Source organism: Dermochelys coriacea, chromosome 16 (genome assembly GCF_009764565.3).
Source record: "Dermochelys coriacea isolate rDerCor1 chromosome 16, rDerCor1.pri.v4, whole genome shotgun sequence".
NCBI lineage: Eukaryota > Metazoa > Chordata > Testudines > Dermochelyidae > Dermochelys > Dermochelys coriacea.
In genome coordinates, this window is record NC_050083.1 from 20797719 (window position 1) to 20816704 (window position 18986).

Here is an 18986-nt window from a genome sequence, read left to right on the forward strand (position 1 = left end):
GCTCCTGGCAGTGGCGCTGCCTCAGACCTGGGCTCTTGGCCAGCAACTGCCGCTATCTGCCCAGCCCTGAAGTCAGCGTTGCTGCCAGCAGCAGTGCAGAATAAGGGAAGCAGCACCGCAAACTCCCCCTACAATAACCTTGCGACCCCTTCACAACTCCTTTTTGGGTCAGGACCCCTCAATCACAATACCACGAAATTTCAGATTTAAATAGGTGAAATCATGAAATTTGCTATTTTAAAAATCCTAGGACCATGAAATTGACCAAAATGGACCATGAATTTGGTAGGGTCCTAGCGATGATCAAAGAGAGCAGCAGGATAAAAGTTGTGAAGCTAAGGGAAGAGCTGCACTTAGATCTTGGATTTAAATTGCCAGTTTTGTTACATTGGTCTTATATAAGTTGGTGAAAAAAATTCCACTGAAACTGCTTTTGACAGAAAATTGAGTCGTCAAAATACTTTCAAGGCAAATCTGCTTGGGCCAAAAACTTTTGGTTTTTAATTAAGTCTAAATTTTCTATTGATTCTTTTTCATTGATATTTTCAATGGTGAAAGGGGACCCCTCTCTTTCAGACACACAGTTTCTGAACAGTTCTAATAATAAGCAGGTAAAGAGTGTGTTGAAAGAACATATTGAATCCTCAGCTATTAATTAATGCAGTTGCTCTGGCTTGCAGGGAGTGTCAGAAGTTTACTTTGGAGCATTTGAAAGAAGAGGGTTGTGGGAGTTTGTGCTTTACTTAGGTTTCAAGAGTAGCAGCAGGTGTTAGTCTGTATTCGCAAAAAGAAAAGGGAGCTGTAGCTCCGAAAGCTATGCTCAAATAAATTGTTAGTCTCTAAAGTGCCACAAGTACTCCTTTTTCTTTTTTGCTTTACTTAGGGCTCATTTACATGGGGACATGCCAAAAAAATTAAGCTCCTTTATGGACAACTTCAGAATTAAGTGACATGAATTCAGTTTAGTTATTTCACTTTGAAGTGAATTAAGTAAACTCCTCACATAAAGGAAGAGACTCATGAATTGTAGAAAAGTTTACTGAAATGTCAGTACAGCTGGTCAGATGGCTACCAGCATACAAAACCACTTAACATAATAAAGTTAAACTAGCCAGCCCAAATGGAAGGTATATTTACATTCTTTTCCACATAACTTAATATTTAAAGTTTTTCCACATGCATGATTTCTGGCATTTTGGGTGCATGCACTGTGCCAATGGAAACAGTCATTAGTCATTCCCACGTAAAAAGTGAAACATAGCTAATATTGGCCAATACAGTCTGTGCAGAGGTAATGTCGTCTACGATATTTATTGGGCACCTACAAGCATAGGATTTATACACTACTATTTGTATAATCTCGAATGAAAATCTTTTTTAAAATTCCAGTTCACAAGAATAAGCGACAGACACGTTACATAAAAAGTTATTCTTCATTTAAATAGTATATTACTCATTACCTTCCTCTCCTGCCCCCTAACACTCTAGTTTTCTAAGTCCTCTTGCACCTCGCCTCACCATTAAAAGGTCCTGCACCAGAGCAATCAACTGGCAGCAGGACAGCGGGATGTTGTTTCCTCTGCAGCCCAATGCCATTTCTCCCTGGCTCAGCCAGAGGGTGCTGCAGTGCAACCAAGGCATCCTATTCATTTGCCCCGGTTTGGGAGACAGGGAAATGAACAAGCTACTTCTGTACATATATCCAACTTGATATTCTTCTTACTACTTCCAGTAGTTACCTTAATTTTCATTTTAATACATTTTTCGAGTATTCCACAAGATTTTATTTTTTCATCCTTGGAACTAAAATAGTACATAATTCATGGTCTAAAATAAGACAGAAGGAAAAAAAAATTTTTATATATATTATAGTCTTGATCTGTGGACCAAAATACATTACATGGCCCATCTAGTCTGGAATCCTGTCCTCCAAAGTAGTCAAACTGTTCTTCAGAGAATGTGTAAAACCTACGTCGTATACCAAATAATAATAGGCTATATAGCAGGGATCGGCAACCTTTGGCACACGGCCTGACAGGGAAATCCGCTGGCAGGCCAGGATGGTTTGTTTACTTGCAGCGTCCGCAGGTTAGGCCGATCGTAGCTCCCACTGGCCACGGTTCGCCGTGCTAGGCCAATGCAGGCTGCAGGAAGCGGCACGGGCCAAGCACGTGCTGGACAACCACTTCCCACAGCCCCATTAGCATGGCATGGCGAACCACGGCGAGTGGGAGCTGTGATCGGCTGAACCTGCCGACACTGCAGGTAAACAAACCATCCTGGCCCGCCAGCAGATTTCCCTAGCGGGCCACGAGCCAAAGTTTGCCAATCCCTGGGCTATAGCCATGAGTTACTTCCTCCATGGTAAATTTATGTCCTTAAACAGAAGGCTTTATGCTCTTATCACTTTTATTCTAATTAACATTACTGAAGTTCGGATATAAATTTAAAAATGATAACTTAAAATTAAAAAAAAAACCACAGCAGCTTCCAATTTGGTTTTAACACTCACTTATCAGACAGTCTTTAAAAATTTAAGATTTTCATGTTCACCTTCCACATAAGATGTAAACAACATTCAGAACTGTTTGTTTATACAAGACTTACATCCAGCCAAACCAAACTGGAAAAAAAACAAAAATTATTTTTTGCACCATCTTCCTATAGGCATGAAGCCCCTGAAAGTAGCTAGTGTAATTGTAATAAACTAGATCACAGATCGCCATGATCAGTTAATTAAAAACACACTTTCCATTTAGGTGCCATGTCAGAAAGAAAAAGTTACTGTAACATTTGATGTTGATGAAACTGCTTTTTTCAAGTGTGGCTCAGTGAGAAAACACGATGGGATCACCAAGCAACGAACACTCAACTTAAATAAAGACCAATAATTTCTGCAAAACAAGATGCGTGTCAGCTGTTAAACTGCTTATATAAGTCAATTAGACAACGCTATTTCAAATAATATAATAAATGTACAGGAAGCGGATTTATGTACACCATGATTCTTTAAAGAAAGATATGCTGTGCCCTATGGCTATTTGAGAATTACTCTCCGAACTCTTAGTTATTTTCAGATTACAACAACTGAGTCAAGTGCTTTCTAAAGTTTCTTTCATGAGGTTAGAGCCCCTAAAGTGGAGCCATTTTGGACCAATCACTGCTCCAGTAACACTGGATTGCTAAAAAAAGGAAAAAGTGCAGTGACGTGGATATTATTCTGCCACCTTCACAGCAGTAGTAGAAACAGCCTTAACATAATAAGGACCTTCATGAAGATAAGCCCTCAGCCTTAAGTAGTACTGGTTTCCAAATATTTCAGCTATTGTTTTGGAATTTACAAGGGCTTAACCAGTTCATATTGGCATACTTTGAAGCTTTGTCAGGTTCCACAGATCTGTCTACAATATATTCCACACATCCTGGACTGTCAGCATCAGTTTCTGTGCCCACTGGTTGATTTGCAATAGCCTAAACATCAGGAACAGAAAATAATCAGGTTGTGGATTTTTTTAATATGCTAATATAATACGCTGATTGTTAAGCTATCATCAGGGATGAGAATACAACTGAAATCAGATATGCAATCTGGGCAACCGGAGGATGGAGACTAGAATAAGACATTCCAATCAAGCAGTAGTATTTTAATACTAGACAGATTCTAGAGTTACTTTCCCCTTTAGATTGTAATGAATTATGGATAATCACTTTTGTGGTACCAAATAATGAGGAGAGGCTAAAACCTAATCATTTTTAGTTTACAAGTGGATATAAAGTGCAGAACAGACTTGTTTGGAACATCCACTTTGGATGCTATTTGGATTTCGGTCTGATATATGAGGGTTGGACACTGAAGACAAGCTGAAATATCTCTCACCATAGATTTGTATACAGAAGTCAGTTTACAAAGATAGTATTTACACACATTATAACAACTTGATGCTATCACTAGGAAAGGAATTTACAACTTCTGGTCTCATTTAAAAAAAAGGAAACTTACAGTAAACACTCGTAAAGCCCCACAGTGGAGATCAGGGAATGGCTGAGTACTAATACTCCTGAAGAGTTCCAATGGCTGACTAGATATGGCAGCAAACCAGGATTCAGTCATTCCTAGTAGGTCTTCTGTTTGCTGGTCTGGCTACATGTGGAGAGAAAGAATGAAAGAGACCAGAAATGCTGTGATGAATAATTTTTGCATTTTTAATATTCGTTCAAGAAAACTATAAAGGAAAAAATCAATTTAAAACTAAGTCACTTAGCCAGCAGCAGCTTAAACAAAGAATTGTAAATATCAAATTTTTCTCCACCTATGCAGTTCACTTTTTTGTATTTCACTCAGTTGGAGGGTAGAATTTTCTCACGGATTTTTAGAGTTTGACTACTACTGCTGCTGCTGGAATTCACAAGGCTGCTGGGGAAGTTTAAATGAGGATGCTTCACTCAACGTAAATAGAAATGGTTTCAAGATTTTTTTCATTTAAGTGGGGTGGGTTACACAACCTAAATATTACATTCTGGTCTTCAAGTAGTTTTATAATATCCCTTTAAGTCATAAGTATTATATGCACTTTCCTTTTCACTGTAAAGTTGTCCTATTCTGAGCAAAGTGACAATTTCATCGAACTTTGCATTCTGAACACTGAAAACAGCTATTTAGCAGAAATGTTATCATATATCTGCTAAGCACACACACTTCACTTACATGAATTAAAACCACGTTACTCTTCTCCACTAGCAAATACAGTATTTTAAAACAATACAAGTTTGAAGAGTTCATTACAAAAACAGTAAACCATTAAGAAACCTTAACTTAGCCTCTACAAAACACACAATAGTGTCATTTCTCTACATTTCAAACAACTTACTGGCAAGTAAAGAAGAGATGATATGGCATCCAAACATCGAAGTCTTAGCTCTGCTGGGGGATTCTTTGCTTGGTGCCCTATTCGGTTTAACAGATGTTCAAATCTACTCCCTTTGAAAATAAAAACATTAAGAAATATTCATTTGTCATGCACATTCCCAACACACTAATAAAATCTCCAGTAACCTCTGTACTATGTCAAGTTATTAATATTACAGTAGACTGAATTAAATGCTAGAGAAGAGCACTGGGATACACAGCCCGAGCAAAAGCAGTTCTAGATGTACTATACTGACAAAACATATAGCTGCCATCTGTTGGTATGGATATTCATCAAACTGGGTTAGATTTGAACTGGTAGTGAAAAAAGTTCTGTATCGCATTTTGAATCCTCTGGGCCATTTTGGTCAGCCATTTCATCTTGTACTAAAAGAAGTCCTATAATCTTCAACAAACAAAGTGATGTTACCAGGAGACACAAAAAAGCATATTCATCTTTGTCTGTAGGCAAAAGATGTATTACATGGCTGTATTTTCCTTGTCCTTTTTAAGAAAGCTGAGGAAAGATGAACATCTCCTAAAATTACAGTGCTGTTGTGGACTTGCATTACGCTGCCCACTGCAATATGAGGAATTAAGCTGACAGCCCAAGCTGCAACTCTGACACTGCCATGTTTTTCACGAACATGGTTTGATCACAGCTAGTAATGCATATATATATATAGATAAGGTCCTCTTCAGGGCCCAGTAGTATTTTCCTCTTCCCCTATTCTTCCACACCCTATCAAAATTAAAGAGAGACTGTGCATAGAAAATTATACCCTGGGCTTTGCAGCTATTAAAACAAATAGAAATCTTTGGTAAGTAATATATTTTAAAGGTCCCTTTCCTCACTCCTGAGTGTGACAATACCTCAGTAAGCTCCCCTTTGTCTATTAGAATATAAGGGAAAAAACTTGATGCACACCAGCTTTCTGTAAAACCTGTTTTCCTCCACATTGATCCCAGGATTGCAAGCGTGTCACAGCCACTCCAATCATGGTTGGGTCATGGCCTTCGGCCATTCCAAACACTTTTTCCATAAAGACGGGATATGTTCACAGATCTGCTGCGGGCTGTCTACACTAGCCAGATTCCAAAAATTTCACAAATCCTACCAAAAGTAAAGCAAGAAACATTCAACAGAAAGGAAAAAACTTCAGTGGCATAATTTCAAGTCAATAACGAGGAAAAGATACCAAAAGACTTTTACCCGAATGGCATAATTAAAGTGTTTCAGAGTAGCAGCCGTGTTAGTCTGTATTCGCAAAAGAAAAGGAGTACTTGTGGCACCTTAGAGACTAACAAATTTATTTGAGCATAAGCTTTCGTGAGCTACAATTACGATGCATCCGATGAAGTGAGCTGTAGCTCACGAAAGCTTATGCTCTAATAAATTTGTTAGTCTCTAAGGTGCCACAAGTACTCCTTTTCTTTTTATAATTAAAGTGTGTTGAAGATAAAAGTGTTCAGCTGTAAAAAAGTGATATCACTGTGGAAAGGACACCGCTAGATAAAGCCCGTACTTTTAAAACAAATGTGTATAGCGCAAGCAGAGGCAGTGCAAGCTACTCCTACATGCTTAATGAACATCTAGACAAGGATAAGAGATTTTAAGTGGTGTTGTTTTTTTTAACCCTCTTATCCCAGCCTAGACATGCCCCAACAATATACTTCAACTTTGCTCTAGAAGTAAGAGTTCATTTTCCATCACGCACTTAATCCATCACCTCTCTGCTGAAGCTGTAAAAGCACAATGCTTCCTTGCGTGTGTGAAATAGACGTCTACTAATAAATGGACTGACCCCAAGCACCACCAAGTTCCACATAAAAGTTACACACTTATAGGTGGTTGGATCCTGAATTTCAGATCAAAGTTGCAATTGCTTAATATTCAAGCAGCATGTAGTTCATTCATATTCTCCACTCTTTTCCTGACCACTACCCATTTAAAAAGACTGGTACCTCCTTTAAAAGGCACAGTCAGGTTAAAAGTAATATTTAAAAAAATAATTTCCTTAAAAGTCACTAGCACCTTAGATATTAAAATTATTTATGATGTTTCCTTCCATTTCAATCACCTTGGACAATGAAAATAGGACTAGTCAGTCTCATTTTCTGATTCTCAAAGAAAAAAATCACAAAAATGTTTCACTCTCAATAAGTTCAGGAGAACATTTCTGTTAAAAAGTATATCCCAACTTTAAGAGAAACAAAATGCTTTCTACCAGAAGATTTTTTAAAAGACCTTCTTTTACTGCAAGTAACATTTCAGATTACTATAACTGAAATATTAGAGAAAACGTAGGGATAGGATGTTTGGGGTTTTTTTGGGGGGGGGGTTGACTGTACACTAAAGTTTTGTAAGATGCAGAGTTTCTCCCACTTGTGCAGGAGTTTCATACAGCAATAGAGGGGAAAAACATACATTTTTAAAAAACAGTAAAATATAATCGCTAGTTTTGTGGTTTTTCAGACATCTCTGGACAGTGGAGTACCTCAAACTTCTTTGAATTTACATTTTTTTAAACTGACTAGGTTTCAAGTTGTTGATCTTTTTTAATATCTTGTTTAGCAAGACAACAGTAATGCTTCAACTGTGTGCCTACTATACCTGACAGTATTCCTGTAACTTTTATCTTTTCCTAGTGCCCTTATGTAAAGAAGGCAATCATGTTTTAGACCATTCATAAACATTTCAGGTACATATACATTTATACCATTCTTACTATCAAAAATACACATTTCCTCTCAGGACAAAAAGCTCAAAGCCCTTAGTTTAACAGTTCATTAGAGGTGGACAACATTACCCAATACTGGAAACAATCAATACATAACATCACCTGGCAAATAGAAGCCTGAGAAAGGATCAGAATCTGCCCCAATGATTATATTGGAAATTTTATCAATGATTCCTTGCTGGGCAAGATATTGACGTCCATGCTTAGTGTATGCCAATGAGGTCACCATCTCTATACTGGTAGCTCTATAGAAGATAAAGAATAAATGCTCACCTGGCCTATTTCATATCCTTTTTAAAGTAACCTAAATATCTAGATAATCTCAAATGATTGATAAAGAAAATAATATTTTGTAATATTTCACAGTTGTCATTTTAAAGATAACATGCTCCTAATATTTATATTGCAATAGTACCCAAAAAAATTTTTTTTAAATTTTCTTCCAACTAAATTTTTAAAAATAATTGACCTGATTTGTGGGGGGTGAGGACCTGCATGCATCTCTGATTAAATGATCAAACTAAGGTAATCAAAGCGAGACCCCAATCCTGAATCAGAATCAACTTTACTTTCAAATTTAGTTAAATCAATTTTTTGTCACTGTTTAATTCTCTCCAGTATAGCCTCTTGTGTTTCTTTGGCTAGCAGTACAAAAATCAAACAAATTTGAACAGAGTTATGATTTCCTCTTCCCCCTTCCCAATTAGAATACAGTTGTAATCCAATGCCTTTTAAATATTTTTTTTTATGGATCCTTGTCTGGAAAACAAATTTAAGTACAATCTGCTTTTGAAAACAATCTCTGTCAACATACCTGACCAGCACATCATCTCCAGTCAGTTCTTCAATTAGCTCAGATATTAGTCCACTGTTTGCACAGTAATTCAAAGAATCTGCAGACACCGAAGAAATCTCAACAATTAACTAAAAAGTAAACACAGGAAGGGCAGGTATATAAAAGCATTTGTGTAAGACTTTGAGTGCTTGCATACCGCATTATGATTATAAAGTTATACAAACCTATACGTTACATATTTCAAACAGAATTTTTGCCTGAAAACATTACTAATTAACTCCCATTTTGCTTTAAAAGCTTATTTCACTGATAAATAAGTTTTTAGATTGCAGTATGGTTTTGATTTCTTCTTGCATCCTGCTTTGTTTCCCTTTGCTCTGCTAAAATGCCAGCCTCTCCACTCCTCTCTCTTCTCACACGTTTTAAGCTTTGTGACTGCTCCTTTGCCACCCACATACCTGAAGTTATACACCTAATGTATCTAGTAGGGCTGTCGATTAATCGCAGTTAACTCACACGATTAACTCAAAAAATTGTGAACACATTGTTAAAACGATAGAATACCAATTGAAATTAATTTTGCATGTTTTTCTACATTTTCAAATATATTGATTTCTATTACAACACCAAATACTAAGTGTACAGTGCTCACTTTATATTATTTTTATTGCAAATATTTGCACTGTAAAAATAGTATTTTTCAGTTCACCTCGTACAAGTACTGTAGTGCAATCTCTCTATTGTGAAAGTAACTTACAAATGTAGATTGTTACATAACTGCACTCAAAAACAAAACGATGTAAACTTTAGGGCCTACAGGTCCACTGAGTCCTACTTCTTGTTCAGCCAATTGCTAAGACAAGCAAGTCTGTTTACATTTACGGGAGATACTGCTGACCGCTTATTTACATCACCTGAAGGTGAGAACAGGCGTTTGCATGGAACTTCTGTAGCCAGCATTGTAAGGTATTTACGTGCCAGATATGTTAAAGATTCAAATGCCCCTTCATGCTTCGGCCACTATTCCAGAGGACATGCTTCCATGCTGATTATGCTTGTTAAAAAAAAAATAATAATGCATTCATTAAATTTGTGACTGAACTCCTTGGAGGGAGAACTGTATGTCTCCCATTCCGTTTTACTCACATTCTGCCGTACATTTCATGTTATAGCAATCTTGGATGATGACCCAGCACATGTTCATTTTAAGAACACTTTCACAGCAGATTGGTACTTTTGCGTTTTGTCAACAGGAGATTTCTAAGGATATATACAGCACTCGACCCAATGTTTAAGAATCTGAAGTGCCTTCCAAAATCTGAAGCATTTTCTACACCTCGTTCCTCTCAGAAGTCTTAAAAGAGCAACACTCCGGTGCGGAAACTACAGAACCAGAACCACCCAATCTTCTGCTGGAGGCATATGACTCAGACGATGAAAATGAACTTGCGTCGGTCCACTCTGCTTTGAACTGATATTGAGCAGAACCCATCATCAGCACTGACACCTCTTCTGGAATGGTGGTTGAAGCATGAAGGGACATATGAATCTTTAGCACATCTGGCACATAAATATCTTGTGACGCCAGTTACAATAGTGCCATGCAACCACCTGTTCTCACTTTCACGTGACATTGTAAACAAGATGTGGGCAGCATTATCTCCCGCAAATTGTAACCAAACTCGTTTGTCTGAGCGATTGGCTGAAGTAGGACTGAGTGGAGTTGTAGGTTCTAAAATTTTACATTGTTTTATTTTTGAATGCAGTTATTTTTTGTATATAATTCTACATTTGTAAGTTCAGCTTTCATGATAAAGAGATTGCACAACAGTACTTGCATTAGGTGAATTGAAAAATACTATTTTGTTTTTCTACAGCGCAAATATTTGTAATCAAAAATATAAAGTGAGCACTGTACACTTTGTATGGTGTTGTAATTGAAGTCAATATATTTGAAAATGTAGAAAACATCCAAAATATTTAAATAAATGGTACTCTCTTGTTGTTTAACAGTGTGATTAATGTTTTTAGTCACTTGACAACCCTAGTGTCTAGCTCTCACCATCTTAAAAACATGCCTGCCTGCATGCCCCCGCCCCCACCCTCTCAGAACTCATTTCCACCAGGGCTTCAAATGTTAACCCATGGCAGTGACTTATCAGCACTCCCCATATTATTTATTTATTTATTTGAAAGAGATGCACTTGTCTTTTTTATTTGATTAGTAATATCTATAGATGTCCATCCTAGGCTCTGGGCCCCCATCCACCATAATTTAAAAACAAAATATAATAGAGAACAGCCCATAAATATCCTCCAGACCTTCAGCTCACCCCATTTCAAAAGCCTTTGAGGGTTTTTTTGTTTTGTTTTTTTGTTTGGGGAAGGTGGGGAGAGAAGAAAACTGGATTCATAATTTCATAAAGAATGATGGTGTGCTCCTTTCCCACCCCACCACATCTTTCTTCCCTCCAGAAATGTACGAAGTTAGCAAGTCAGTTAAAAATGACAGATATGTTCCCTCTCACAAACACCCCATTCTGAATTACAATGCACTAGAGTCATGGTGCCCTGTAACTTAAACACCAAGAACTACATTGCTCTTACCTCATATACTCTGTATCGCACAACATCACTTGTTGCCATGACATTTTTCAAGTCAACCAAAAAATTGCTTGCAAATAAAGCCTCCAGCCCATCTTGAGTCTGTGCTATTCTCGACAGTGATTTGATAGCCTACAAATAAAGGCAGTGGTTTGTGGTAAAACACACACGCGCGCGCACATGCACACATGCGCTCACACAGTGTAGCGAAACCATTGTAGAATGAAAAAGCAAGATCAGAAGAGTCAGTTGAATTGTTCTTTTCCAGTAGGCTAAATAATACATAAGACATCTAGAACTATGCTTTATCAATGAAAGAAGACTGAAAATTATTGCAGGTTTCAGAGTAGCAGCCGTGTTAGTCTGTATTCGCAAAAAGAAAAGGAGTACTTGTGGCACCTTAGAGACTAACAAATTTATTAGAGCATACTCTCTGCTGAGACTGGCAAGAGTGCTAGTTATGCTGATTTCTGGGATATGAACAAATCCTTTAGGAGATTTAGGAGAAATCCCATCCGCAGACAAGAGACCCCATCAATTCACTTCACAGACGAGAGTTACCAGATGGCAACAACAAGGGTGTGTTAGAAGATTTTACCTAGAGTGATTTCAGAGCCTAAGACACTTAGATACTTTTGGAAATTTTACCCCAAGGCTGATCCCAGTTATCCAAGCCCCCACTTCTCTATTATCCAAGAATAATCAAGGCTGCTAATTCAGACACTGTAGATAAAACATAAGATGCTTTGAACCTTTCAATTAGGGTGAAAAGAAAAAAGCTTTAATTGTTTGCAACACTTACCTCTTTAGCTACAGCTATTTTCTCTCCTCCAATGCAATAAATGATTTGCCTTAGTAATTCAGGATTATTGAGAATTTCTCTTACAGCATCTGAATTTTCAACTATTCTTCCAACCTAAAAATTCAGTTGAACATATAGTATTAGTCTGTTTCCACCAGATGCAAAACATCAACATGAAAAATTTCAGCAAGTCTATGTAGGATTTCTAACTAGAATCTATATACAAGTAGCAATATGGTGCTTTTGTCCTACTTTGGTACTGGGAGGTAAAGAATTAAACTGTAATATAAAAAAAGTGTTAACAGATTAAAACTAGCCAAGAATGGTCAAAGATCTACCCTACTATTTACTATTTGAATATAGGAGTTACAGTCGATACCTGGACTATGGTAAGAAGTTTAACTGAATCATCAGGATGAAAGAGTCCTTTCTGAAGTTCTTCTCTGAAGTTTTGAATTACATACAATGGATCCACTGCCTGAAGAAACCGCTCCAAGATAGAAACACATAAAGCAACCTGTTCTCTGTTTGAAAGGGAAGGAAAAACACCCTTGAGCTCAGTGGTCCCCAAAACATTTCAGAGTCACATCCCCTCTTACCCCATCCACATGTGCGTGCGCATGCGCGCACACACGCGCACACACACACACACCCCCGGGAGCAGGACTGCAGCTCTGGGGGGGAGGGAGGATGACATGGATGGGGTAAGGGGGCTAAGGCTGGGGCCACAGCTGGGAGTAGAGCTGTAGCTGGGGCCCTGGGCACGGGACCAGCAGAGAGGGCCCCAGGCACAGGGCTGGGAGTCAGGGCCAGCAGTCAAAGGGCACTCCCCATGGGGGCTGGCCCAGGCCTCAGCCATGCCCCCTTAGGGGGGCACATCCCACAGTTTGGGGACCTCAGCATTAGGTAAAGAATTACCCATCCACAGAATTTAATAATTTAAGGCAAAGAGCAACAATTCTGAAGCTATTTGCCACCAACTAAGCTTTGTCACCATTCTAAATTTTACTACTACAGGCCTATGCACTTGCAAAACAACTTTGTACTGCTCTGATTCTACTTCCTGGCAGCGATAACTGTCATAGTTTATATTCAGTAAATAAACAGCACCTTCCATGAGCTTTACAAATAACCACCCAAAAAAAACCCAAATCCCCACCTCCTTATGGAGTATCGTCCCCATTTTACAGATGGAGAAACCACGGCAGAGAGAAGAGATTTGCCACAGGCCAAACAACGACTCAGGGACAGAGCCATGACCAGAGGAAGCCCCAGGATCCCAGGGCTGTGGCACTGCCGGGCTCTGCACGCATGACCCGATCCCACAGTGACACCCAGCACCTCAGGCTGCACGACAGCGAGGAGCAGAGCACCCCCCCCACGGCAACAGCATGTGGCACAGCAGCCTAGTGCCTACCTCGCATTGCCCCCCCCCCGCATCACAGCGCTTCGCCATGACACCCGCCCCCCCACCCCACAGCACTTTGCCATGACACCCGCCCTCCCACCCCACAGCACCGCCCCGCCCCCACCCACCCACCCCACAGCGCTTCGCCATGACACCCGCCCTCCCACCCCACAGTGCCGCCCCGCCCCCACCCACCCCACAGCACTTCACCGTGACACCCGCCCCCCCCACCCCACAGCGCCACCCCGCCCCCACCCACCCACCCCACAGCACTTCATCATGACACCCGCCCCCCCACCCCACAGCACTCCCCCGCCTCCCCACCCCACAGTGCTTCGCCATGACACCCGCACCCATCCACCCCACAGCACTTCACCGTGACACCCGCCCCCCCACCCCACAGCGCCACCCCGCCCCCACCCACCCACCCCACAGCACTTCATCATGACACCCGCCCCCCCACCCCACAGCACTCCCCCGCCTCCCCACCCCACAGTGCTTCGCCATGACACCCGCACCCATCCACCCCACAGCACTTCGCCATGACACCCGCCCCCCACCCCACAGCACCTCCCCGCCCCCCCCACAGCACTTCGCCATGACACCTGCCCCCCCACCCCACAGCGCTGCCCCGCCCCCATCCACCCCACAGCGCTTCGCCATGACACCTGCACCCATCCACCCCACAGCGCTTCGCCATGACACCCACCCCCCACCCCACAGCACCTCCCCGCCCCCCCACAGCGCCGCCCCACCCCCCCACAGCGCTTCGCCATGACACCCGCCCCCCACCCCACAGCGCCGCCCCGCCCCCCCCACAGCGCTTCGCCATGACACCCGCCCCCCACCCCACAGCGCCGCCCCACCCCCCCACAGCGCTTCGCCATGACACCCGCCCCCCGCCCCACAGCGCCGCCCCGCCCCCCCACAGCGCTTCGCCATGACACCCGCCCCCCGCCCCACAGCGCCGCCCCGCCCCACAACACCTCCCCGCCCCCCCCACAGCACCTCCCCGCCCCCCCACAGCACTTCGCCATGACACCCGCCCCCCACCCCACAGCGCCGCCCCGCCCCCCCACAGCGCTTCGCCATGACACCCGCCCCCCACCCCACAGCGCCGCCCCGCCCACAAACACCTCCCCCCCCCCCCCCACAGCGCCGCCCCACCCCCCCACAGCACTTCGCCATGACACCCGCCCCCCACCCCACAGCGCTTCGCCATGACACCCGCCCCCCACCCCACAGCGCCGCCCCGCCCCCACCCCACAGCGCCCCAGGTCCAGGGAGGCCGCCTGAGGTGCCCGCCGTACCTCAGCGATGCCGCATCGCCCACCCCGAACGCCAGGCCCCTCCTCCGGGTGGCCCCAGCGCCCAGGCCTCCCCCGCCCCCCCCGAACCTGTCGTTCACGTTGAGCAGAGCGAAGAGGCCTCCGAGGCGGATGTCGGGCGCCCGCTCCCTCAGGGCGCTCAGCGGCAGGGCCTGCACCGCCACCCGCAGGGCCCGCAGCTCCTCCAGCGGCTCCTCCAGCCGGGAGACCCGAGCTAGGAGCTCCAGCGCCTCCGCCGCCATCTTGGGACCCAGCCGAGGGAGGGCGGGACTCGTAGTATCGCGAGAACTCCCCTAGCAACCACGCCGGGCGTAACTAAGAGGCTCCTCTCGCGTCCGGCGCATTGCGAACAAAATGGCGGGCCCCCGCCCCTCGCTGATTGGCTGCTGTCAGGCGAAGGGCGGGACTAGTCTGGCAAGTCCGCCCCGGGGCCGCCTGGCCAGGCCCGAGGCGAAGCGCTCCGCCGGGGGCAGGGTGGCTAGGCCCGGCCGTGCGGACGAAGACGTCTCGCAGCCAGCCCCAGTCACGGGGGGGGTCTTAGTGACGTCACGCCGTGACGCCACGCCTCCCCGAAGTGGCTGCCGCGAGCCGCCCCCCCCCCCCCCCCGGAGGGGCCCAAACACAGGGTGCCAGACCCCAGGCAGCGGCCGGGGGCCCCCGCCCTCCTGGCAGCCGCTGCAGGGAGGTCACACGCCAGCCCGCCGTGGCGTCTCGGGCGGCTTAGCCGTACCCCCCACCCCCGTGCTTTTAATTCTCCAAAATAAAAGTCCGGTTCTTGGCCCCCCCCAACCCCATTGCTCTGGCATTACCTCCGTCAAACACAACGTAAACCAGCCAATGAGGTCGCTGGGAGCAGCCCCCCGCCCCCCCTCGCCCCCCCAGTTACTCAGCTCCTTCCCCAAAGCCTCCCTCAGGCAACCGGAAAAGTTGTGGGGCTGCGTCCCCCTGTCCTCAGCTGGCCCCGGAAAGGGGAGCTCTCCGCTACTACCGGAGCATCTCGCTTAAGACAGATCCCCGCTGGCTGCCCTTGGTTTCAACTTACTCCTTTCCTTACGCTTTGCACAGGGGGGTTAAATAAATAAGTGCTGATCCATGTAAAAGGAAGCTAATATTCATCCACTGCTGAGATAACCAGATGATAAAGAAGCAGGCTTCTGGGCAGGAAAACTCTACGGAGGGGGGTGGCGGGAGAGAAGGGAATTCTCCTTCCGGCCTATGGAGCATCAATGCAGCTGCTCCGCGCTCTGCTTGCCCACGATTTGGGGGGCTTGCGTAGTAGAGTTACCCCGTTGTAGACCCATTGGCCTAGCTCGTCCTAGGCAGCATGGCAAAGTGATGGGCAGGGGTACAGACTTTCCTTATTCAGGCTCTCCACACTCCCTTACCACATCTGTGCCCTGTAAGTCTGACGGTACTGTTTGCTGAAGGACAGGTTTCAGAGTAGCAGCCGTGTTAGTCTCTATTCGCAAAAAGAAAAGGAGGACTTGTGGCACCTTAGAGACTAACACATTTATTAGAGCATACGCTTTCGTGAGCTACAGCTCACTTCATCCGATGAAGTGAGCTGTAGCTCACGAAAGCTTATGCGCTAATAAATGTGTTAGTTTCTAAGGTGCCACAAGTCCTCCTTTTCTTTTTACTGTTTGCTGAGGATGGTCTGTGCCTGCAGGGGAGATCAGCGTAAGAGGAAAATGTGTTGTCCTTCAATCTACGAGGAATAGGCCAGGCAAATGAAGCTTAGCAGATACCTGAATGTTTCCATTTTGTAAAGGGTTTTGAATGATCTATGATATTAAATATCTCTAAAAGTTCACTAACAATAGCAGAGTAATCTGGCCCTCATCCTTGGCCCTGGAATGAGATAGTTAGCCCTACAGTACTATAATTGTAGAAAGTTTTGGTCTCAAGCTAGACTTAGACCGCTGTGCTAAGAAGTTTGCAATGATCTGCTGATTAATACATTTTCTAGTAGCTTGAGAGACCTGACAGTAACATAATGCCGGGAGAGTTTGAGATAGTGTGACTGTCTCTATTCATGTACAGCTGAATTCTTAAAGGGACATTGTCAAAAAGTTTTAGGCCTGAAATGCCTAATATTACTTTTCACTTTTATAGCACCTGCTATCTGAGGATGTCAAAATGCTTTAAAATGTTCATGAATTAAGCCCCAGAACACTGCATTGTACAGATGGAGAAAACATACGCATATGTTAAGAGACTTGTCCAACGTCACCCAGCAATTCAGTGGCAGAGCTGGGAGAACTCAGAGCTTAATTCCTGTCCTTTAGCCACAATTACATGCTTCTTCCAATCAGCTTTGTGTTTAAGAAAAAAAGTTTTACAGAGCCAACTATTATTAGAAAGGTTTTTAAAAAAAATCAAATTCAATTACTTTTTAAATTATTTTTTTTAAATGTAAAACAATCCCTTGCAGTGTGAAATCCGAAAAATTTTCTGATGCTTGTGCATGGGAAGGAGAAAGTGAAGCTGGCTAGAGAGAAACGTGGAACAATTCAGGCTAGATGTATTGTCCCAACTGACTGAAAGGTTGCAGATACACAGTGTGTGAGATTGTTAACGTGAAATAACTTTTAAAACCTCCAGGGTTGTTAACACATAAAGATGTCATTAAAAGCTAGGGAGACTTTCTTTCTAAATGCTTCTTAGTTTTGTGCACTTTGAGCGCATTTTTTTCTTCATATTCAAATATCTTATTCTGGGAGGCGGGAGCTAAAAAACACCCTAGTTTTACTCACATTCAGATATCACAGTGATGGGCACAATAGGCTTTGGCTAAGTCCAGTGAACGTCACCGTGTCAAGTTCCCCATCTTTTAAACGGAATAGTAATAATACTTACCTTCATTACAAGAGCGTTTGGAGGATTAATTAACTATCCAACCCCAGATTGATTTACTCTCGTGAGTAGTGTCAAGGAAGCGTGACTCACATAAACCACAGAAAGGAATTTTTAAAGGGGCAGAATGTCTTTTCCCAGCATGGACTGTAGACAGGACTCAGGGCAAGTACTGCGGAGTCTCCAATGACCAAAGATGAGTGATCTGTCCCTAAAACTACAAATCAAAAGCTTCCCCAGGAATCAGATTCTTCTGTGTCTAAGAATGGCAGCGTACATCTGCCCTTGCAGCCTCAGTACCATTCAGGGGACTGGATCTGATGACCTGTCGAGGTCTCCTCCAGCTCTAGGATTCCCTGAGCCAGCGGCCCCCAGCCCACACTAAGTAGGGTGACCATCCCTCCCATTTTGACGGGGACAGTCCCTTTTATAAACCCTGTCCAGGCCGCCCCAACTTTTTGGGGAAAACTGAGCATTTGTCCTGTTTGCTCTTGCCAACTTGCTCAAACAGGACAAATGCCCCTTTGTCAATAAAAGTGGAGTGCGGAGGAATGGGGGGTAGCGGGGACGCCAGCCCCGCTGGGAGGGGGAGGCAGGGCTGGGGTGAGCAGCGACGCCAACCCCGGGTGGAAGGGGCAGCCGTGCTCCGGGAGAGGCGGGGATCAGCCCTGGGCAAGGAGCGGGGCCCTCAGCCTAGCCCCACGCGGTGATTTGGGAAATCTAGGTTTCAGAGTAGCAGCCGTGTTAGTCTGTATTCGCAAAAAGAAAAGGAGGTCTTGTGGCACCTTAGAGACTAACAAATTTATTAGAGCATAAGCTTTCGTGAGCTACAGCTCACTTCATCGGATGCATGTAGGATGTAGAGTAGCAGCCATGTTAGTCTGTATTCGCAAAAAGAAAAGGAGGACTTGTGGCACCTTAGAGACTAACAAATTTATTAGAGCATAAGCTTTCGTGAGCTACAGCTCACTTCATCGGATGCATGTAGGATGTAGAGTAGCAGCCGTGTTAGTCTGTTTTCGCAAAAAGAAAAGGAGGACTTGTGGCACCTTAGAGACTAACAAATTTATTAGAGCATAAGCTTTCGTGAGCTACAGCTCACTTCATCCGATGCATGTAGGATGTAGAGTAGCAGCCGTGTTAGTCTGTATTCGCAAAAAGAAAAGGAGGACTTGTGGCACCTTAGAGACTAACAAATTTATTAGAGCATAAGCTTTCGTGAGCTACAGCTCACTTCATCCGATGCATGTAGGATGTAGAGTAGCAGCCGTGTTAGTCTGTATTCGCAAAAAGAAAAGGAGGACTTGTGGCACCTTAGAGACTAACAAATTTATTAGAGCATAAGCTTTCGTGAGCTACAGCTCACTTCATCCGATGCATGTAGGATGTAGAGTAGCAGCCGTGTTAGTCTGTATTCGCAAAAAGAAAAGGAGGACTTGTGGCACCTTAGAGACTAACAAATTTATTAGAGCATAAGCTTTCGTGAGCTACAGCTCACTTCATCCGATGCATGTAGGATGTAGAGTAGCAGCCGTGTTAGTCTGT

The 18986-nt window shown here is 43.8% G+C and overlaps 1 protein-coding gene across 1 annotated transcript; it reads right to left on the reverse strand.

The window, feature by feature from the left end:
- Window positions 1-1022: 1022 nt before the first annotated feature.
- PSMD5 (proteasome 26S subunit, non-ATPase 5) lies at window positions 1023-14888 on the reverse strand. Its single transcript, XM_038374961.2, is given in 13 exon segments — window positions 1023-3348; window positions 3350-3471; window positions 4001-4141; window positions 4869-4978; window positions 5835-5963; window positions 5966-6003; window positions 6005-6020; window positions 7750-7892; window positions 8462-8571; window positions 11051-11179; window positions 11850-11963; window positions 12229-12373; window positions 14655-14888. Coding segments are annotated over 13 exon segments (1503 nt in total). The 5' UTR covers window positions 14828-14888; the 3' UTR covers window positions 1023-3215.
- Window positions 14889-18986: the final 4098 nt, after the last annotated feature.